Consider the following 24,552-nt stretch of genomic DNA (forward strand, 5'->3'; position numbering starts at 1 on the left):
GGCTAGATAACACAGCTAGAAAACCATAATGTCAATAGTCAGTACTTATCTTTGAAAATCATACTGGTTTAGACAAAAAGAGTTTGAAGGGAGAAGAAAGAGAACTTCAGAGGATTCACTCTTCCTAAATCCATTTTCTCACTAACATGGAACTGGTTGTCCACTAAGCAAAACAAAACTAAGGGGAGATAAAGTGGACTCAGGGAAAAGGATTGGGGAAATTTAAAAAAAAAAAAAAAAACCATTACCATGGGCTTGGGGAAGAGAGCTGACTGGGCGAAATAAATGGATTGTTCAGCAAAGATGAGGTCCCGCTAAGATTGGAACTCATAAATTTGTAATGGAGCCAATCAGCACAATTACATAATTTTTTCCAGTTGTGCTACTAGAATCTAGAAGCGCTTGATTGAGAGGACTTGAAGTTTCAAAGTAGATAAGAGTGCAAATGGTGAGTAGAAAGGCTTGGGTTCATCGGAAAAGGCTCAATGGGGCCGCTGCAGTAGACAAGGCACTCACCTAGAGGAATCTCCATACTCTCTGAACTTCAACTGAAGTGAAAGAGCAAAGGTGAGAGATAGAGGGGAAGATCATGGACCACCTTAGGAAAAAATGAGACTCATGGGCCCTTCTGTCTTCATCTGTGTACCCCAGATCTAAATTGGAACCCATGAGACACATAGAAAGTTAAGGTTCTGTTCTAGATGTTCACAAATACCTCTTTCTTGAATTTAGGATGAGATAAGTCTGAGATATACTAAACTGAGTATTGCCAACCTGCAAAGCCCAGAATTAAACAAATAGCAAAAATGACTCTGACAAACCAAATGGTAAAATGTAAGGAAGGCATAGAAAACAAGCAAAAACCATATTTTGACTACATGAAGAGAGAGGTTTGAGAATATATTACTCTCTAAACAACATCAGGAAACAACTAGAAGAAGTCAATGAAGAAAAAAAATCAAAATAAAATCCAGCCTAGGTTACATAGCTAGTTCAAGGCCAGCCTACGTTACATACTGAGATTCTGTATTAAAATGTGTGTGTATGTGTGTATAAAATTTATCATACATTGTTACTAAAAATAAATTTATATGATTTATAAAATAAAAGTGTGTGTAAATAGAAAACAAGGGTCAAGAAGAGATCTCACAGCAAAAGATAAGAATATATCAAATGTGAAGAATATAGACGGGGCAGAGAGGGGAGTCTCAGAGACACTCGCACTACTAAATACTGAATAACTAACCTGTGTGGCCTGCCCATCTCAGTTTTGTCATCTGTAGAAGCAGGAGAGCAAAAGCACCCACCTAACAGTGTTGCCCTGTGAATTCATGTAAGGCACTAAGATGACTATTGGCATGCAGTAGGGCAGTGTAAGGGCAAACTATGCTTCATATTCTCACTGTTGGTCCAGAAATATCTCTAAATATATTGCTCAATAATAATGAAGCTCAGCAAAATAAATGTATGATTCTGTGTTGGATATAAAAGGAAGAAAATTCTCAATATGTATTGATAGTTTTTTCTAGAAAGAAACCTTGAAAGGATATGCAGTAAATATATAAACCAGGAGAGGGCAGCTGGCACCTGTAAGCCCTAGCAACGCAGGAGGCTGAGATCTAAGGATCACAGCTTGAAGCCATCCCAACTAGGAAAGCCTGTGAGACTTTTATCTCCAACTAACTACCAAAAAGCCGAAGTGGAACTGAGGCTCAAGAGATAAGAGTGCTGGCCTTTAGCTAATCAAGCTAAAGGCCAGCACTCAGGCCCTAAGTTCAGGCCTCAGTACATATACACAAAGAAAAAGTGATTATCTGGTTCATCTTTTGGCTGGAACAATCAGAAGTAGGTGAATGTAGAATTGGGTAAAAGCATAATTTTTCTTTTTCCTTCCTTCCTTCCTTTCTTTTTGGTTGGTTTTGGAGCCTGAACTCTGGGCCTGGGTGCTGCCCCTGAGCTCTTCAGCTCAAGGTTAGCACTCTACCACTTGAGCCATAGCACCACTTCCAGCTTTTTCTGCTTATGCGGTGCTGAGGAATCAAACCCAGGGCCTCATGCATGCAAGGCATGCACTCTACCACTGAGCATTGAATTTGAGGTTTCACAAGCTGTGTGAACATATTAGTCATTCAAAATGTTATGTTACAAATAATATTTCTCATTATTTCAACAAATACTTCCTCCTCATCTGTAATCAAAAGCTATAGAAGTCACCATGAAGACTGAAATAGACATAGACCAAGGCAAGACCATAACCTCTGCCCTCCAGAAACATGTACTCTGCTTTCAAAGACATAGAGTAGAGCAGGACATCTGAGAGGGAGCGTCAGAACCCACCCAGTTATGGACCTAACACAGGGCTCTGCACTTCAATCACATAACACAGGACAGCTCTGCAAGAAGTACTTACCCTGTTGTATAAGGGATGTTTATGCCCCCTAGATTAATACTTTCACATCCAACAATAAACAGAGTTGAAAAACACAGTAAAGACACACCACTGCAGATCATTGCTAGTTTGGCAGATTCTCTTGCACCAAGTTTCAATTTCTTTATAATGTAGCCTCCCAGGACAATACCGACTCCAGCGCTAGGGACAATAATAACACCTGGAGACAAGAGAAGGAAAGGATTTGTTTAGTTATTTCTATTTTTTTAATTAGTTTGTTTCTGCTGGCTTAGTACTAAAGAACAAAAAAATCACTGTCAATAAATCTTGAGTGTTTATGATCTCCTACTATAATATTATTTTCAATGCATATGATCAACTAAGGGTTCATATCTATATCTTATAAAAATGTTTACAAGGCAATAAAGACAAATAACCCATTAGAAAAATAAGCAAAATTTGAATTGGTTCCTCGCCTATAAACATAGAAAAGACAACCTCTTTATTACTAAGAGGGAAATAAGAGCCCAGTGAAATACTATACACACCAATCACACTAGTAAACATTTTAAGGCCTGATAAATCTACATGTTGGCAAAGAGTTGGAAACTCCTAACGTTAGTGTGATGTGAATATTGAAATCTACTTTGAAAAATAGATGGGCATTACTGATACACTTGAAGATATACACAGGAATATATAACAGGCATTTCCACTCCTGGATCTATGCCACAAACATCATAAGATATTTGAAGCATCGTAACAACATAACAACACAAACTGGAAATAAACTGAATGTTTATTAACAGTATATACATATATATATATATACATATATATAATATATATCACAGAGCACTATTACATAGAATATAAAGGAAGAAATTCAAGCATATACAGCTATGTGGAGGAATCTAACAAAGACAATTTTCATGCAAGAAAAACACAACAGCCTGGCACCAGTGGCTCATGTTTATAATCCTAGCTACTCATGAGACTAAAATCTGAGGATCACAGTTTGAAGCCAGCCCAGTTCTAAAGGGGGGCTGTGGCTCAAGTGATAGAATGTTAGTCTTCAGCAAAAGAGCATCTAGGGCATCTAGGCCCAAGTTCAAACCCCAGGACTGGCACAAAGGAAAGGAAAGGAAAGAAAAGAAAGAAGAAGAGAGGAGAGGAGAGGAGAGAAAAGAGAAAAGAAAAACAACAGAATACACACAACGTGATTACACTTGCATTAAGTTCAAGAACCAATACAACTAAGCCATAATGTGTAGGGATGCATATGATTGTAGAGCTGTAAAGAAAAAAAAATAGTTATCAAAAAACCCAGGGTGTTGTATCAGGAAAAAGGGGGCTCCTCTGGTACTGAGTATACTCCATTCCATTATCTGGATAATAGTTATCACTATGACCGGAATGTCGGTGTCCCCTCCATACCCCGAAACTCATATCTTAAAATCCTAACCCCCAGGCATTTTCCAAAGAAAGAAATATATTCATTACCTGACTTATGAAATGGTAACCCTTCTGTACAACATCTTAATTAATAGTAACAATAAAGTTACTTTTTAAAAAGTCCTAACCCCCAGATGAGATAGCATTAGGAAGTGAAACTTTGGGGCAATTACTTCATGAGGATGGAGGCCGCATACATGGCATTAGTGCCCTAATAAAAGACGTGTCTGAGAGCTGAGAGCTCTCTCACCTTTGCACTCTGTGAGAACACAGTGACAAGGTGCCGTCTGTGCGGAATGAGCCCTCGCCAGATACTAATCACCAGTGCCTAGGTCGGAACTCCTAGGCCTACAGCTGTGAGAAATAAATTTCTCCGGCTTATAAACCACACCATCTCTGGTGATCTTGCCATAACAATCCAAATAACCTAAGTGTCTACTTTATATTTATTCCCTATCTCTAAATATTTGTTAACATACTTCTGGATATGTTATAATTCACAGGAGAAAAAGAAAGAAATAACCATGATGTCAGCTATAAGAATCAGTTTAGGAGATAACTATCACACAGTAAAATACTTATACAAAGTGCAAAGAGAATACAAGAAAAATGGCACTGGAGTCTTCCCTGGGATAAATCAAGCGTGGCCACAGGTATGACTGGTAAGATGGGTCAGTCAGGGTCCTCCTATGATGCTATCACAAGATGTTTATCCATCAATTCTATTGTTCCAGGAATCCAAGGTAAATTCGGGAGATAATGGCTGAACAAAGGAGATATGCAAAATTGAAGCAGAGATGCTAAATTTTTATCCTGCTTTTAGTCACCATTTGAACACTTGTAGGTTCAAGTGAAAAGTCAATGCTTTTAGCAAAAACTGTTTCTAGGTACCTGTTATAATTTTTTCCCTTGTGACTAAACACTTCTTTTTTTCTTGTTTTTTATTTTCTGAACTTCAGAAGCTTATACAAAGGGGTTACAATTTAACATGTCCATCTAAGTGTCCAGTGCTTGACCAGAGTCACCCCTTCCATCATTTATCAATGTGACTAGAGAGGCAAAGCTTTACCTTTAGAACAAAAATGGTCCATTAATAAAGTTCCTGCTTCCACTGAACTAATATATGGAGCAGAATGCACTATGCTAAAGCCTCAGGATAACAAAATAATGATAATAACAACAACACTACTACACTCAGAACAGAGTCATAATTAAACACAGATAATTTATTTAATTTTGCATCCTAATTAGTATTAGGCACTTGATAAAAAGATAAACTATCATCAGTAAAAGTGAGGGTATGGCCAGGCACCAGTAACTCACGCCTGTAATCCTAGCTACTCAGGAGGCTGAGATCTGATGATCAAAGTTTAAAGCCAGCCCCGGCAGGAAAGCCCGTGAGACTTATTTCCAATTAACCACCAGAAAATGGGAAGTGGTGCTGTGGCTCAAGTGGTATAGTACTCGCCTTGAGCCTTGAACCTTAAGCCTTGAGCTGAGGGACAGTGCCCAGGCCCAGAATTCAAGCACCACCACCGACCCCCCCCAAAAAAAGTGAGGGTATGTCAAACATAAACAAAATGTTACTGTAACCCATTAACATTGTCTCCTGGTGCCCCTAACCCCTCACCACCTAAATTTTCACACTCTCAATACAGAACAGTCTGGACTCCATTCATACTAATCTGTAGGTCAGATCTTCAGTGTTTATGGAGAATTTTAGGTGTCCTATGATATACCTACAAGATTTGGTGCTTGGGAAGACCAGGTATGACAGGAGAGCCTTGCTGTGCGCTCTCTCTGTCTCTGTCTCTCTGTCTCTGCCTCTCTGTCTCTGTCTCTCTCTGTGTCTCTGTCTCTCTCTCTCCCTCCCTCCCTCTCCCTCTCTCTTTCTCTCTCACTTTTTCTCTCACTTTCTTTTGTTCACCTCTCTCCCCTCCCCCATCCAGTAAACCAGCTGTAGTTTAGAGTTAGCTTCTGTAGGATTTCAGAATCAGTTTCTACACTCAATATGCTACCCTTTCCCTATTCCAGACCTTTCCCATGTGAGGGAAGCCAGGTCTAAAGTTGATCTTACATCTCTGGCTGGTTGCCTTTCTTTGCTTCTCTCCATCTTAAATTCCTGAGGGCCAGCAAACACAGTCCTGGCTTCACTGAGCCTCTGTACTGACCCAGTCATTCCCCAGCCCCAAAGTGCCTATCATCGGACAAGATAGGGAACATTTCTAAGACTTAGCTCCTCTCCTCTGTAACCCAGAAATAATAATGGGCCTTCACAGGATAGTCAGAATTAAATGAGTGAAGGCATATGAAAAGCTCCAAACAGTGGCTAACCTACAGGACACACTCAGTAAACACTGGCAATCATCATTATAACAAGTATAAATATCATTCATTATCTGTCTAGTATTAATGAGTTTAACATTTACACATATTAATTGAACATGTTGAAATTATAATTAGGCAACTTTAATATGCTGTTTAATATGGAGGACTGAATTTTAATCAGTCTATTTGTGATCCACCATAAACTTCTATGTGTTCTTAAGCATAATTGTGTCACAGACATTGCATATATCTATCTATCTATCTAGATAGATAGATAGATAGATAGATAGATAGATAGATAGATAGATAGATATAGGTGTATATATATACCTAAAGAATCCCCCTCAGCATTCAACTCTGTTCAGAAATGGTCTGAGAACATGCTGTTACTTTCCCATTGGAAATCCTTCATCTATCTGGCTAAAGACATGGATATCTTAGTTGTCCTGCTTCCTTTCTTCTACACCAAGCATTGTAACCTCACAGCAGATTTTGAAGCAGTTAATTCTGGGATACAATATACCTTGACCTTATAAAGTTAGGGCTGCATGGAATTAAAGCATCATTAGAAAAAAATTAATGACAGCTAGTTAATTTCCTAATCAGTAGGCTTTTTAATGTAATTTTCCTCTTCAAATTTTTATCTCTACATAGATACTATTTGTATTGTATGAAGCACATAAAACAGACTTAAGCTGAAGGCAGTTCTGGGAGCCCAAGAAACCTTGAAATGAAGGAAAAGAGGACAAAATGAAGCTATACCTTCATTACCAAGGGTGCTGCAGGTTCTGGGGACTTCAGGTGTATGGTTGCTGTTGTTTTTCTGGTACCCAGGACTATCCTGCCTTTGCTTCTCAATTTCATCAGTTTCTTCAGTACTTCAGGGACTGTGTATTTACTACTTCCCTATCTGTCGAGTATACCAGTGCTCAGTGAACATCTTAATGACCAGATTTCATGACTTAGAATTATACAAAATATGTAAGTGATCACATTCATTTCAGTTTGCAACTACTTCTCCAACAAAGTAATCTTGCACTGTTCAAAGAGAAAAATGTAGGATCTAATCTGAACTAAAAATCAATTTAGAAGTGACAAGTATTCAACATATAGATAGATGGGGGAAAAAACACTCTCACTTTTGTTAAAATTCTGCATTGAGCAATGCTAAGCAAAAACTTACGCTGACCAGCCACCAAAGGTAAGAAATGAGTTCTTTCAGACCTCTCACAACTATTCTACTGGGTGGTACTCATAGTGGTACCCAACCTGCCACTCAGGGGAACAAAGTGAATAAAATAGGATCTCAGAGTTTCCATCATCTTTAGGCTCTTAGATCTAGACTCACTGCCCCTGTTCAGGTTCTGCACAGGTAACATTCATAATAAAATTTAAAATAAATAAGTTGCAAACATCACTATGAATAAAAAAGAAATATCACTGGGCACTGGTGGCTCACACCTATAATCCTAGCTACTCTGGAGGCTGGGATCTGAGGATCCTGGTTCAAAGCCAGCCCAGGCAGGAGAGACGGTGAGACTCTTATCTCCAATAAACTACTCAGAAAAAGCCAGGATTGTATTTGTGGCTCAAGTGAGCACACAGAGGTTCAGGGACAGTGCCCAGGCCCTGAGTTCAAGCCCTAGAACCGGCAAAAAAAGAAATATGATTGTAAGCCACTTTAATTGTAAATTTCTACTTCTACTACTCAAGAGAGCTGGGCACAGGGATAAGAAGAGAAAGGAAGGTGAATACCTGGAAAATAATGAATTCATTCATCCATTCACTCACTCATTCTCCCTCTTCTGCTTTTCCTCTACACAACACACACACACACACACACACACACACACACACACACACACACACACACACGTTAACTATATAGACCAGATACTCTGACAACTCCTCTTTGTATAACAAATCACTTAATTCTCTTCATTTTATGAGCTATGATGCTCTGAAATCAAAATGTGCCTTAAAGTTGACAGAATCTCTGCCTTATGTCAAAGTCTGATGAGAAGCCCTTTTCTCCCATAGCAACTCTAATTTTTTTTTAATTTAATTTAATTTTTATTTGTGAACATACTGTACAGAGGAGTTACAATTACATGGGCAGGATAATGCGTACATTTCTTACCAAGCATTGCAGCCTCCTCCTTTGTTTACCCTTCACATCCCTTCCCAGCCTCCCCCCTCCCCCCCAATCCCAATCCTTCTCCTTCCCCCCTTCCCCCCCCCCCCCCCGCACCGACGTTGTAAAGCTCGTTTTGGACATGACAACTTGTACTTCTCATCATAGCAACTCTAATTTTGTTCCTTAGTATCACACCACCAATGGTGGCTTGGCGTTCTTCCCACACCACATCTAGTAACTCACAGAACAGGTAAATCAACTCATTTATTCAACTTCTCTTAAGCTGATTCTTCTAACTTTAGAACACAAAATAAATGTCTTCCTCTTGCCTGGGGTAATGACTTTGATGTTTTAAGCTTCCACATCTCTTACAAACATTTTCTTGTAGAGAATAAGTATCAATTACCACCAGAAGGGATCGATTAAAGAGACTATTTTCAAAACCTTGAAACTAGCAAATATTAAATGGTCTGAGAACAGCCAACACAGTAGTAAATATTGTCAGAAAGATGAGAGTCTAGGATATGTTTGCTTTTAATATTCCATCTCTTACTCCTGTAAAAATCACAAGAATCCCTTCTCAGATAATGTATCACTAAAATTAATTTGTGATATCTTTTTATTAATAGATGATATGTTTAAGACAATTTTCTTTAAGTTCACTTTAAATGCATATATATATATACGTATGTGTATATACACATATCTATATCTATCTATCTATCTATCTATCTATCTATCTATCTATCTATCTATCTATATCTTTGCCAGTACTCAGACTTGAATTCAAGGCCTAGAGGGTCTTCCTCTTGAGCCATAGCTTCAGTTTGACTCTTTGATGGTTACGTGGTAATAAAAATCTCATGGAATTTTCTGCCTGAGCTGGTTTCAAACATCAGTCCTTAGATCGCAGCCTCTTCAGTAGCTAAGATTACAGGCATGAGCTTTCAGCACCTGGCTTAAATTTATACTATCTTTTTCTTAGGTGTAGTGTCTGTTTTAAGACAGAATAAACTGTCTTTAAACCCACCGTGTGTCATGGTATAACTCTGTATTAGGGTAGCAGCCTATGTGGGTTGAGGTCCTGGGAGACAGCTCCATAGGCCCAGTGAGGACTTCCAGGAAACTCTTAGGAATTCTCCTGAGCTGGCAGAGTAACTAGCCTGACACTGTGCTGCTGCAGACTAGTTGCTCAAGTTTTCCCTTCCAAGGCTTCAATCAAAAGAGAATATTAGAAATAGACCTTGGGCTTCTGCTACCCATTGGGTTTGCTGTGTCAGTCATAATGTGGCTCAGATGGGACCACTTACAGATAACCTATAGTGAAGTCTCTTGGATTTCCTGCATAATCTTGCATAGGTTATTAATATAAGGCTTTCAAAGAAATGAGACACTTCTAAAAAGCTTAGCCTCAATTCCTTCAGAATGAAGATAGCTCTATGAAGCCCATATTTCACTTCTAGGCCCAGTGGACTTCATTCACCAATAATATCATCTCTAACTCTTTGCCAACACAGAGAGACACTGAAGTAGGAGAGAAATATGAGAAGCCCAATCATGGGGATTCAAAGTCTTGTGAGTCCTGAAGGAAAGGTAATAAAAAGGAACATTCAACAGAGAAAACAACCATGCTTTTGATGTCAGGTTTCTGCACAACTCAAGCTGCAATAATGCAAAATGGCAAATGCCAAGTTGTATCATTAAATGACTCCAAAATCAAATCAAATTAATATTTCATCTATAGGACTTATAAAACTTCAAAGAGTTTACTACATCCAAGCAATAAAACCAGAGAGCCAAAACAACTTGAAATGACAAAAATGCAAAGATCTGAGTGTTTCCTGCCATCTTTTTTTCTCCAACTCTGGGAAACTAGAGATGAGATGCTTTAAGCAAATTTCTGCAAAGATGGGAGGAGGGCAGGAAGGGCCTTTAACAGAGGGAGTTTCACAGGAGAATAATAGTACCTTGTTAATGTCTTCTGTTGCCCAAATAAGCCACAGAGGAAGAAGACCTTGGCATCAAGTTACTGTACTTAGGACTGAATGTCCATTCACTGAGACAAAGCCTACCGATGTGGGCCTGTGCCAATGGCATAGCCCTCTTAGGGGCCCTTTGTGCAGAGTTCATTTGCTGACAGCAGTTTTCAACTTCTCATCTGGCCATTATGGTCCAAATTCTTACAGTGCAGAGTTTCCCATCAAGAAGTTTGATGGTGACAAGACCTACTAATAGCTGAGCTGCAATACTCCACAGAGCTGTACCTTCCCCAGGGAGAAGTGAGCAGATTTTCAAAATTCTATCTGGAATAAAAAATTAAGATAAATTCTGCAGACCTAAAGTATGCTTGTTAGAGTGGCTGTGCCACAAAGTCAGGTGGGAATCTTGATCTTTATTAATTCTTATATATGTAATATATATATATACATACATACATATATATGTTTTTATTGTAAAAATACTGCATAGAGGGGTTACATTTACATGAGTAAGGTAATGAGTACATTTCCTATCGAGCATTGTTATTCCCTCTTTTGTTTTTCCCCTACCATCCCTTCCCTCCCCACTTCCTCACCTCCTCCCCCCCCCCAAGTTGTAAAGTTCATTTTCAACAAAAGTGTCTTGTACATCTCATTGTTACAATGGGTCAACCTGTATTCTTATTTCCGCATTTAGTTTTTTCCCTTCCCTTCCCCAAATTAGAAAAATGTATATACAAGATGCAGGGCACCGAAATCAAATACAGTGAAAACAGGGGTTATACTGTGGGGGAAGAACATACAAGAGAAACAAAAAATCACATAGTACATTGTAAGTACGTTAGGAACAATAGCAAGCAAGAAAAAAAAACACTTGTGTCCCTTGGGGTTCATTTCACTTAACTTTATCTTATATGGTCATATGTACATATATTTTTACTTTTTTCTGCTTGTCCTAGACATATACTAGTTATTACAAATAAGGGAAACCATGGAACTATGTTTCTTTGGGCCTGGCTTACTTCACTTAATATAATTTTTCCCAAGTCTTTCCATTTCCTAACAAATGGAGTGATGTCATTCTTTCTGATGGAGGCATAGAATTCCATTTAGTGTGTGTGTGTGTGTGTGTGTGTGTGTGTGTGTGTGTGTGTGTGTGTGTGTGTGTGTGTGTGTGTGTGTGTATGTATATCACATTTTCTTGATCCATTCATCTGCTGAGGGCATCTGGGTTGGTTCCATATCTTAGCTATGGTAAATAATGCTGTTATAAATATAGTTGTGCTGGTAGCTTTAGTATAGCCTTGTTTGTAATCATTTGGGTAAATGCCCCAAAGTGGAATTGTTGGTTTATAGGGGAGCTCTATGTGAAGTCTTTTGAGGAACCTCCATACTACTTTCCAAAGTGGTTGAACAAGTTTACACTCCCACCAACAATGCAATAGGGTTCCCTTCTGGCCACATCCTCTCCAGCATCTGTTGTTTTTAGATTTCTTGATTATAGCCATTCTAACTGGGGTGAAGTGGAATCTCAATGTTGTTTTGATTTGCATTTCTTTTATGGCTAGAGAGGTTGAGCATTTCTTCATGTGTCTATTGGCCATTCTTATTCATACTACAGTCAAATTACTCATTGGAACTTACTGTGATTCTTTTTCTTTTTTAAAGTGACAACTTCATTGCGCATTAATTCACATGCTATACTTAACTGTATATGAAGTATACAGTTCAACATTTTGGGGGACTCTAACCCAGGGTCTTACACATATTAAGCAAGCATTCCACCACTGACCTATATCTTATACACATTTTTTAATATATTCACAGAGATGTGGAACATCGCCAAAACTTTAGAGCATTTTCATCACCTCTAAAAGAAACCAAGTGCCCATTAGCTACATACTCATTTTCTCTCTACTTTCCTTACTCTGTCCTAGCCTAGATAATCACTAATTGGCTGTTTCCATCAGTTTGTCTATTTTAATCCAATGAAGTAATACAGTACATGGGTCTGACACCTGTTACTTAACATGTTCTCCAGGTTCATTCACGTGAGAGAATATGTCAGATCTTCCTTACTCTTTATGGCCAAACATTCCATTTTATTTACACATCACATTTATTTATCCATATATCAATGGAAGGACTTTTAGATTGTTTCCACTTCAGGCCATTCTAAATAACGCTTCTGTGAACATTCATATACAAGCTTTGCGTGGCATGTTTTTGTGTCTCTTGGATACATCCATATAAGTGGAATTTTCAGGTCATAAGTTTGAAGAAATGTTGGGCTATTTTCCTGACTGCATCATGTTTGCACAGCTTCACCAATTGTTATTATATTAGACAATATGTGATTATAGCCATTAGTGAGGATGTAAGGTAGAACCTCCTTGTGGGTTTGATTTTCACAACTAATGAGATCAGGCATTTCTTCATGTGCTTGCTGTTGGCCATTTGTATATCTTCTTTGGAGAAATTTCTATTCAAATCCTTTGCCCATTTCTTAAAATTGATTTATTTGCCACTTTATTATTTGCTTGTCAAAATTCTTTACCTGAAATGAATTTTAATATGTTCTAGATATAGTTGCCTTCAAAGATATACAAATATTTTTCATATGCGATTGGTTATTGTTTACTTTCTTGGTGGTGCCCTTTGATGAACAGAAGTTTTTTATATTGATGTTTATGCCTGTTTTAAGCATATTATCTTGATTAATTTTTTTTAGTAAGTTTCAAAATCAGGAACTCTGAGTCCACTAACCTTGTTCTGTCATTTTCTTTTCTTTGGTTTTTGTTTTGGCTAAACTAGGTACTTTATATTTCTGTATGAATTTCAGAAATGGTTTGACAATTTCTTCAAAGAAGTTTTCTGGATTTTGTTTTGAACTATAAATCAATTTTAATAATAGTAACTCTTCTTTTTTTTTTTTTTGTCGGTTGTGGGGCTTGAACTCTGGGCCTGGGCGCTGTCCCTCAGCTCTTCAGCTCAAGGCAAGAGCTCTACCACTTGAGCTACAGCGCCACTTCCAGTTTTCTGGTGGTTTATTGGAGATAGGAGTCTCATGGTCTCTCCTGCCTGGGCTGGCTTTGAACCGCGATCCTCAGATCTCAGCCTCCTGAGTAGCTAGGATTACAGGCGTGAGCCACCAGCGCCCGGCTAGTAACTCTTCTATACCTCCAACAGGAAGAATGACATTGCCCCATTTGTTAGGAAATGGAAAGAGTTGGAAAAAATTATATTAAATGAAGTAAGCCAGGCCCAAAGAAACAGATCCCATGGTTTCCCTTATTTGCAATAACTAGTATATGTCTGAGACAAGCAGAAACGATCAGACAAGTAGATGTTAGGGGAATGAACCCCAAGATAAGGACTCAAATGTCTTTTCTTTCTTGCGATTGTTTCTAACGTATTTATAAGATTTCTTTGTTGCTTTGTATGTCCCTCCCCCACAGTATAACCCCTGTTTTCACTGTAAATTTGATGTTGGCATAATTTGTGGAGGGGAAGGGAAAAGACAATTGTTGTTGTTGTTGTTGTTGTTGTTTCAGGGTTTTTTTGGGTCCTGTCGTGAGGCCTGAACTCTGGGCCTGGGTGCTATCCCTCAGCTCTTCAGCTCAAGGCTAGTGCTCTACCATTTGAGCCACAGCACCACTTCCAACTTTTTTCTCTTTGCTTATGTGGTGCTGAGGAATCGAACCCAGGGCCTCATGCATGCAAGGCAAGCACTCTACCACTGAACCACCTTCCCAGCCCCAAGACAATTGTTTAAATAGGGATACAGGTGGACCCATTGCAACAATGAGATGTACAAGTAGTTATGTCAAAAAACGAACTTTACAACTTTGGCAAGGGGGGGTGGAGATAGGAAGGGATGGAAAGGGGAAGGAAAGGAGGAGGCAACAATGCTTGGTAAGAAATGTACTCATTACCTTGCCCATGTAATTGTAACCCCTCTGTACATTATTTTCACAATAAAAATAAATAAATAATAGTAACTCTTCCAATCCGTGAACATCAAATAACTTTGTATTTAGTTATGTAATTTGTGTGTGTGTGTGTGTGTGTGTGTGTGAGAGAGAGAGAGAGAGAGAGAGAGAGAGAGAGAGAGAGAGAGAGAGAGAGAGAGAGAGAGAGAGAGAGAGAGAGAGAGAGAGAGAGAGAGAAAGAATCCTGGTTCTTGGGCTCAGGGCCAGGGTATTGTCCCTGAGGTTTTTAAATTTTTTGCTCAAGGCTAGCACTTTACTACTTGAGCCTCAGCCCCACTTCAGGCTTTTTTAGTGGTTAAGCAGAGATAAGAGTGTATACATACTGTCCTGCCCAGGATGGCTTCAAACTGTGATCCTCAGATCTTAGCCTTCTGAGTAGCTAGGATTATCTGTCTGTATGAGTCACCAGTGCCTGTGTAGTTATATGATTTTTTAATTTTTAATATTTATTTTTCTAACTGGCAAAGTTATACATATATGATATACACTATATTATTTTGGAATATGTATACATTATTCAATGGCTACATCAAACTAACATGCACTAATAAATGTATTTTTTCCTTTTCTGTGGCAGGAACACCAAATGAATTCTTTGCAATTTTCTTAAATATGATTGTATACTATATTGTTCAATACCTCTCTCAAGTTTATTATTACTCACTGAAACTTGTTTTCTCTGACAAGCATCTTCTTAAAATTTTAAATAAATTTTAAAGTTCTTAGAATATAGATTTTACATTTCTTTTATTTCCTTTGTTAAGTATTACTCCTAAGTATTTCATTCTTTTGATGCTAATGTTAATCAAAATGTTTCTCTAATTTCATTTGTATATTGTTCATTAATAGTATCTAGAAATACAATTAATTTTGTGCATTTATCTTTTATCTTGTAACCCTGATAAACAATTTATTAGCTTTAATCATTTCTATAATGGATTCCTTAAGATTTTCTCCAGTGCATACTATGTAAGCTGTAAACAGTTAGTTCTTCCTTCCTAATATGACTGTCTTTTGTTTCCTTTGTTTGCAAATTATGATGCAAGAAATTGCATAATTTGGCTGGAATCTCCAACGTAATGTTGACAGAAGTACCAAGTATAGATTAAGTCACCTTTTCCCTGGTTTTAGGAAGAAAGCATCTAGTCTTTTGAGATCAGGTAGGATGTTAACTAGAGTTTGTTCTCAGAGACACCTTTTAATATATACTGTTTATAATCTTCAATCATTTCAATTCTAGTTAACCTAAAATTCATTTCTGTGTTGTTTGCAAATGTATTAAGTGTAACTTTCCCAAAACTTACAAAAACATTATTTTAAAGATACATATTTTGTTTAAATCTTTATTAAATATCAACTACGTGTCAGGTCTGGCTCTCAACTCTGGAGAAACATAGTAAAGAATACTGACAAAAATTCTTTGAGCTGGGAAGGTGGCTCAGTGGTAAAGTGCTTGCCTCGCATGCATGAGGCTCTGGGTTTGATTCCTCAGCACCACATAAACAGTAAAGGCCAGCAGTAGTACTAGCTCAAGAGGTAGAGCACTAGCCTTGACCTGAAGAGCACAAGTAGAGCACCCAGGCCCAGAGTTCATGCCCCACGACCAACAACAAAAAATTCTTGTCCACATGGAGTGTACATTCTGATGTGGAAATACAGACTAAGCAAATTATACCAAATGGTAGAAGGTAACAAGTGTTACAGAGAAAAACAATGAGCAAATATAAGAGCAATCAGAGTAGAAAGAGAAGTTCAGTTTTAAGTAGGATCTACTGGGTAAGGTCTTACTGATAAGGGGTTGTTTGTACAAAAAGATGAAGGAGAGAAGGAAGGACAGTACTCATGAGGATCAAGTCATACCTCCATTACAAGCTGTTTTCCTCTAACCACTTACATTTATGGGAGCCTGGGATAATAAAACTCAGATTTTTTTTATAACTAGAAGAAACCCCAAAAATTAGCACTACTTTTTCTATGAATGAGATAGCTTAAGTTAGAAAGCCTAAGAGAAACCATAGGACCTATGTTATTTGCAATAACTAGTATATGTCTGCAACAAGCAGAAAAGGTCAAAAGCTATATACATATGACCAGATAAGATGATGTTAAGCGAAATGAATCCCAAGATAGGGACACAAGTGGTTTTTTCTTTCTTGCTATTGTTCCTAACATATTTATAATGTACTATGTGATTTTTTGTTTCTTTGTATGTTCCCCCTACATACATGGTATAACCCTGTTTTCACTGTATTTGATGTCAGTGCCCTGCATTTTGTGTATACACTTCTCTAGCTTGGGGAGGGAAAGGGAAAAAACAAAATGCTTAATAGGGATACAGGTTGACCCACTGTAAAAATGAGATGTACAAGACACTATGTTTAAAAACGAACTTTACAATTTAGGTGGGGGGGGGAAAGGGGAAGGGAAGGGAGGGTAGGGGAAAAACAAAGAGGAGGTAACAATGCTTGATAGGAAATGTACTCATTACCTTGTTCATGAAACTGTAACCCCTCTGTACAGCATTTTTACGATACATATATATATATATATATATATATGAAGCCTAAGAGAAAAGCAAGGCAGAGAAAAGTAGGACAGAAATCTTAGCAATTGCTGCATACTGGACATTGAATCTGCAGGTATGGTTTTGAGAGGCATGAAATAAGGACATTGTGATTTTAAAAAACACCTCAAGAATCAAAATTTACTATAGTATTAATCTGAGCGCCTAAGAAGAACTCTGCTGTCTATAGAAACCTAGGTTTCAGTAGCTCATGAATTCCTCAACCTTAGAAAAGGTACCCCTGTTGGATTAAAATAAACAAAACAAACAAACAAAAGAACACCTGAAAGGAACCAGATGGCATAGCTGGTGTGTGCCTTCACAAACTAAATCTCTCTGCAAAACACCTCACAGTCTCCTTCCAGTATTGCTCTGACCTGATCTAGTCTGAGTTTTATATCATAAAAAAATCACATATTTTCAGATATAACTTTTTGTTGGAAAGCAATAATGTAACTTGAAATAACAAAAAATGATAAATTTAACTCAAAGGACACATATGAGTCAGTGGAACTAAGAAAATATAGTGTAACAACTGTCTACTAATGAGCTTCCTAGCTCAGCATCATGAACTTTACTTCCTAACCAATAACTATGGGTTCCTATCAAAATGAGATGGTCAATAGTTCACCAAGAAACACAGATATTATAGGGTTGGGAAGGGGTTTCAGTAGGATCAAAAGTAGCCCTGAATCCTTTCACATTTTAATTTTGACCAAAATAAAGGCTATATTTAAAAATATAGACCATATTCAAAAATTTCTTAAAATCTCTATTGAAACAGTGATGAGCGGGGAAGGGGGTGGGGAGTTATAGTTACCATATTTAAAAACTTTTAACCCCAAATATAGAGAAGAGTAGCTGACATCTTAGCCAACTGGACGAAAAAAGAAAGAAACTATTACAAGACAAACTCAAACCTTTAAGACACAACAAAGAAAGCCAACATAGGATAACATGTGTTTTGTAAATATAATCAGAAGTGGATGTGAATATGGAGGGTGTGCATGTGTATATGTGAGAGAGAGAAATATTTGTGTGAATGTGTATATATCAATGAATGTGGCAGATACAGAAATTAGGCAGTTAATAGCCAGTTTGATCAATAATGTAGCCACAATATATGAGGTTATATTAGTTTATATACTCTAGAAAATTATTGGTATCTGAAGTTCCAGCACACCAATATAAGAAATAGATAATAAACTTACTGGAGAATCTACCTACTGTGTTGGTCATGCACAACAAGTATAATATTTGATTCTTAGCTATGTTGGACTGTTTGTAAAAATGTATTATTTAGCACAATATTAAAATTGAATCTTTTATTATACTTATAAGTTTAATGTACATAATGAATTTTTCGATACAAGTTAATATATTTCTAAAAGATCTTTGATAGTTCACATTATATTCACTTATTCCTTATATCCATCAAAACAAGAAAAAATCTATAAAAAGAGGAAGATATTAATGCTTTTAAAAATATGAATGCATCTAAAAACATGCCATATCATGTATTTCTACATTTTATATGTTTGTGTGTTAATCAAGGTTCCCATTTCTGTGAAAAATGTAATACCTGGGGTAATACAAAAAAAATACTTATAAAAGAAGAAATGCTTATTTTCGCTCCTATTTCAGAGTTCTCAGTCCCTTGTCACTCGGCCCTGCTGCTTTGTTCTTGTGATGACATGTTGTGGTGTGGTGGGAGCATGCAGTACAAAGTCTGTTCACATCATGGCAGCAATGAAGTAAAGGAGAAGACAGATAAGAGCTAAGTCCCAGTATTTCTTTCAATGCTACATCCCCAATGCCTATCTTCTAATGTCCCTTACTCATACCTACATGAGCGACTCATACCTGTAATCCTAATAACTCAGGAGTCTAAGAGTTCAGAATCATGGTTTGATGCCAGCCTGGGTAAGAAAGTTCATATGATTCTTATCTTCAACTGACCACCAAAAAGCCAGAAATGGACATGTGACTCAAATGATACAACACCAGCCTGAGCAATAAAAGCTAAAGGGCAGTACCCAGGCTCTGTATTCAAACCCTGGTACTGGTATACACACACATACACACACACACACACACACACACACACACACACACACACACACACACACACACACACACACTTTTTTAAAAATAAGGATTCCGCCCTCTCCCAGTGGCACTACAGGCTGGGGATCACACTTTCTACACTACAGGCTGGGGATCACACTTTCTACTCATGAGTCTTTACAGGACATTCAAAATCCAAACTATAGAAGTAGCTCATTTTTGGCATGCCCAAATGAATTCAATATTTAAAATAGTATATATTTTACATAAATTAAGGAAGATGTTACTAAATATTAATCTACTCTCTGTAAAACTAATATAAATTGTTCCAGTGGAGAAATGTGCACCTATGTTTCTGAATGCCCATTTTAATAAAAAAGCCAATGTAAACAATATTCCTTTTTATTACTAATAGAGATATGAAAAGAATTTCAGTAACATGTCTTGACAAAATTAGTGACTAGCCGGAAATCTAATCAGTGTAATAGTTACCGAGCTAGGGAACTCCATATTCTACCTTTGGCCAGTGGAAAAATGCCACCACAGGAAGTTGAACTTGGCAACAAAAACCTCTTCTGTGATTCACTGAGATGGTTCAGATTACAAAAGGACATTACTTCAACTTCTAATAGTGTCTCAGCACATGTTCCATTATTCAGATAAAAAGAATATGGCATTTCCTGCCTGTGTGGTAACCAAATCACGGCTACACATAAAAGCCAAGTTATTTGTTAGCTCTGGGACGTGATGTTTATGAGTTGATAGAAAGCATCTAAGGAAATGAGAGACAGTGGAATGAGCTAGGAGTGAGAACGGTCTGTCCTTAGTTCTAGTAGTATTTGTGAGGCTTGAATCAGCACTATAAAACTGGGATTTTCTATTTCTAATACAATGTACCTACTTCTCTCATCTCTTTCTGTGTAATGATTCCCCTGTCTTTTTCTGAAGGACAGAATATATGAATCAGGGGAAAAGAGAGGGTCATCGTATATTAATAATTAATATTTGTTTTTCATACTGCTTAGAAATTTGTAAGCTTTAAAAAAATGTTAGCAGCCCTGATGCCATTTCACAGCTAGTAAAGCTGAGACCAGCTGGGCGCCGGTGGCTCGTGTCTGCGATCCTAGCTACTCAGGAGGCTGAGATCTGAGAATCACGGGTCAAAGCCAGCCTTGGCAGGAAAGTCTATGAGAGTTATGTCTAATAACCACCAAAAATTGAAAAATGGACTTATGGCTCCAGGGTTAAAGAGCCAGTCTTGAGCAAAAAAAATCTAAGAGATAGTGGACAGGTCCTGAATTCAATCGTCTGAATTGGCACACACACACACACACACACACACACACACACACACACACACACACACACACACACACACACACACACACACACACACACACACACACACACACACACACACACACACACACACACACACACACACACTGAGGCCAGAGAAATTAGTAAAGTCACAGTGGGAAAAAAAGTGGCAGACAAAGCTCTTGAACCCAAATCTTCAACTTCAAAAGCCATAACATATGAACCTGAAAGAGCATACCCAGTAAGAAGTTTCTAGATTCTAAAAAATTAGTAATATAATCACCAAGCTACTTACTCCTGAATCCCCTCAGACTCTCCCAAATCAATAGCACAACAAGTCAACCTCACACCATCCTTGAGTGACAAGGAACAAAAGAAATCTATATATAAACATTAAGTAAATCTAAACTGCCTGAAAAAAAGGTATTACATATATCTAAAGTGGAGTGTGAGGATGCAGGTTAACCTGAAGATTGCTCTCAGAAGAATCTAAGGGGTCTGGAGGCAGCAGCAGTGGAATATTCATTAGTTGACCCAGGGTAAGACAAAGTCACCTAGGTTGATCCATCATTCTAGAGATCCAGATATATGTTTTCATTCATTACTGCATAGGGGATGTCTTGAGCTTGTCTTTGATGTTTGAACTGAAGACATGATTCACTTAGCCTGAAAAAGGCTCCTCCAAGGGTCCAGACACTTATTCCCTGGAGTTTCAGTCCTTTTAAAAACCTACCTAAGCTCTCTCAACTTGACTTTCATTCACAAATGAATCCTATTCTGTGACATAAAAATATATTTTTATGTCAAAGGCTCTCATGGGGCCTCTGGGCCATTCTACACGTAATTGATCATCATGAGAGCCTGAATATAGATGTGGAAATCTGTAGAAAACTGCCCAGAATATCCCTCATAAGATAGTGATGTCTGTCTGTGGTTTTCAACATGTATGCATACACATGCACGCACACATGTACCACATACCAAATTCCAGATATAAAGCCAAAAATGAGCAAAATAATGCATTTTAGTAACTGAGAAAGTTCGTGACATTACACTTCACTCTATTCAAGTACAAGAAATAAAAAAATTTAAAATTTCTCCCTTTTCCCCAAGAGTTGTGAAAAGGTACTGTATTGGGGGTAGAAAAGAATCTAGAAATAGATATTTTTGATTCTGGCTCCATACTGGTTCCCATTGAAATCAGGTTTATGTACAATATGCTACACTTTTAAAGCAATTGTACTCGTGTTTTTATCACATCTTTGAGCCTTCCAGGGTTCAGATGATATGATCTATCAAGTTTTCACTTTAATTTCAAGTCTCTGATCCTGTGTCCTAGCAGCTCTTGCCCTGCCTCTTTCTCTCTCTCCTCTCTTTCTTCTTGCTCATAAAATTAATCCTCTCAGTGTCAGATGTCAGTGGCTTACACCTGTAATCCTAGTTACTCAGCAAGCTGAGATCTGAGGACTATGGTTCAAAGTTAGCTTTGCCAATAAAATCCATAACTCTTATCTCTAATTAACCACCAAAAAGCTGGAAGGTGAGCTGTGGCACAAGTAATAAAGTGCTAGCCTCAAGCACAAAAGCTCAAGGACAGCATTCAGGCTGAATGAGCTTGAACTCATTCAGCTTGAACTCATCAAGCTCTAGGACACACACACACACACACACACACACACACACACACACACACACACACACACACACACACACACACACACACACACACACACACACACACACACACACACACACACACACACACCACACACCCTCAATCCCCTCAGATAATTTTTCCTGTGAATGTTTTCAGTACATCCTAGCACTGTCTCAGGTACCTGTCCCTAAGAATATCTCAAAAAAAGTATGACAATTATTTCTCATAGGTACTTCTTAGATACTGGGCCTAGCCTATCATTATATATTCTATCATTTCATTCTCAGAACTTAGGATGGTCACAGACATTTATGAGCTTGTACAGGGTCATGAGCAGACAGTTAGGGTCACTGCACTTTAGAAAGGTCATTGAAGTTGGGGTGCGTCTGTGTTCTCAAGCTGTTTAAATAGCCCCTGGCACGGTTTATAAATATTTGTGCATGGATGAGATGAAAGGGCTGAGCAGAAATTGCAGCAGCATCCATCTGCCAGGTCTTGACGGCTGAGCTTATCCAACACATAAAATGTTGGAAGAGAAATAATTAGCACATATATACCACATTTTCTTGATCCATTCATCTACTGAGGGGCATCTGGGTTGGTTCCATATCTTAGCTATGGTAAATAATGCTGCAATAAACATGATCATGCTGGTAGCTTTAGTATGGTCTTGTTTGTAATCATTTGGGTAAATGCCTAAAAGTGGGATTGCTGGGTCATAGGGGAGCTCTATGTGGAGTCTTTTGAGGAACCTCCACACTGCTTTCCAAAGTGGTCAAACAAGTTTACACTCTCACCAACAATGCAGTAAGGTTCCCTTCTGGCCACATCCCCTCCAGCATCTGTTGTTGTTAGATTTCTTGATGATATCCATTCTAACTGGGGTGAGGTGGAATCTCAATGTTGTTTTGATTTGTATTTCTTTTATGGCTAGAGAGGTTGAGCATTTCTTCATGTGTCTGTTGGCCATTCTTATTTCCTCTTCAGAGAAGTTTCTCTGTAAGTCTTTAGCCCACTTACTTATTGGACAGTTGTTTCTTTGAGGATTTGTTGTTGGGGGGGATTTAATTTTTTTAGTTCCAAGTATATTTTAGGTATGAGATCTTTGTCCATTATATGGCTAGTGAAGATCTTCTCCCAATCCATGGGCTTTCTATTGATCTTGCTAGCTATGTCCTTTGCCATGCAGAAGCACTGCAGCTTCATGCAATTTCATTTGTCCATCCTTTCTTTAATTTGTTATGTTTCTGTGTCTCTATTAAGAAAATTTCAACCTGTGCCAAGGAGACCTAGGGTTTCTCAAGAAAATGTGATCTATATATACATATACACACACACACACACACACACACACACACACACACACACACACACACACACACACACACACACAATGGAATTCTATGCCTCCATCTGAAGAATGACATTGCCCCATTTGTTAGGAAATGGAAAGACTTGGAAAAAATTATATTAAGTGAAGTAAGCCAGGCCCAAAGAAACATAGGTCCCATGGTTTCCCTTATTTGCAATAACTAGTATATGTCTGGGACAAGCAGAAAAGGTCAGATAAGATGATGTTAAGCAAAATGAACCCCAAGATAGGGACACAAGTGCTTTTTTCTTTCTTGCTATTGTTTCTAACGTATTTATAAGGTACCACGTGATTTTTTTGTTGCTTTGTATGTCCCTCCCCCATGATATAACCCCTGTTTTCACTGTATTTGATGCCGGTATAATTTGTGGAGGGGAAGGGAAAAAACAAATTGTTTAAATAGGGATACAGGTTGACTCACTGCAACAATGAGATGTACAAGACGCTATGCTGAAAAACAAACTTTACAATTTAGGTGGAGGTGAAGGGTGGGGGGAGAGTGTAGTTGAGGAGGTGGGAGGGAAGGGAGAGTAGGGGAAAAACAAAGGAGGAGGCAACAATGCTTGATAAGAAATGTACTCATTACCTTGCTCATGTAATTGTAACCCCTCTGTACAGTATTTTCACAATAAAAAACGTATTTAAAAAGAGAACTAATTCACACAGTAAAAATTCTAAAACATAGCAGCTTCTCTAAGGGCTAGGTCCATCTATGTAATCCCTCTGTACAGTATTTTCACAATAAAAAACTTATTTAAAAAGAGAACTAATTCACACAGTAAAAATTCTAAAACATAGCAACTTCTCTAAGGGCTAGGTCCATCTATGTAATATGAACCATACAGATTGCTTAAGTTACAGCTTGCAAAACCTGCCCTGTGTACTTTATTTCCATCAGTTCAACACTGTGAAGAGCAGGACCTCTCTTGTAGAGCTTTTGTAGATTACAAATGATGCAGAGATCACCTCTCTTGACCATTGTGTCTGGTCCAGAGTGGAAACTGAATAAAGTTCACCTATATCTTCCTGTATGGCACAGGCTTATATGGAAAGAAAGATGCCAATTTAACATGGATTCTAAAAAGCTATCGAGATTTTCTTCATGGTGCTTTCACAGAGATTCACTCTTTTGATCTTTATAACAATCTGAGGATAAAGGCCAAGCATTTGGGCAGGGAGGAGAGTGAAATGAAGATGGAGTGTTAATTGATAAATATAATCATGGCCACTCAGTCTCTCTCTCTCTGGAATCAGCTCTGCCAGATGGTTTGGATATGGCTTGAAATGTGTCTC

At 38.0% G+C, this 24,552-nt stretch overlaps 1 protein-coding gene across 1 annotated transcript in view; it reads right to left on the minus strand.

Moving 5' to 3' along the window:
* The window catches only part of Slco5a1 (solute carrier organic anion transporter family member 5A1), a 125,892-nt gene that overhangs the window by 18,555 nt on the left and 82,785 nt on the right, over window positions 1-24,552 (minus strand). Inside the window, exon 5 of the mRNA XM_069990896.1 lies at window positions 2,411-2,609. Coding sequence (XP_069846997.1) covers window positions 2,411-2,609 — 199 coding nt within the window. The remainder of the gene's footprint in view (window positions 1-2,410; window positions 2,610-24,552) is intronic.

Source organism: Dipodomys merriami, unplaced genomic scaffold, assembly GCF_024711535.1.
Source record: "Dipodomys merriami isolate MVZ:Mamm:240054 unplaced genomic scaffold, mDipMer1.0.p SCAF_4, whole genome shotgun sequence".
Lineage (NCBI taxonomy): Eukaryota > Metazoa > Chordata > Mammalia > Rodentia > Heteromyidae > Dipodomys > Dipodomys merriami.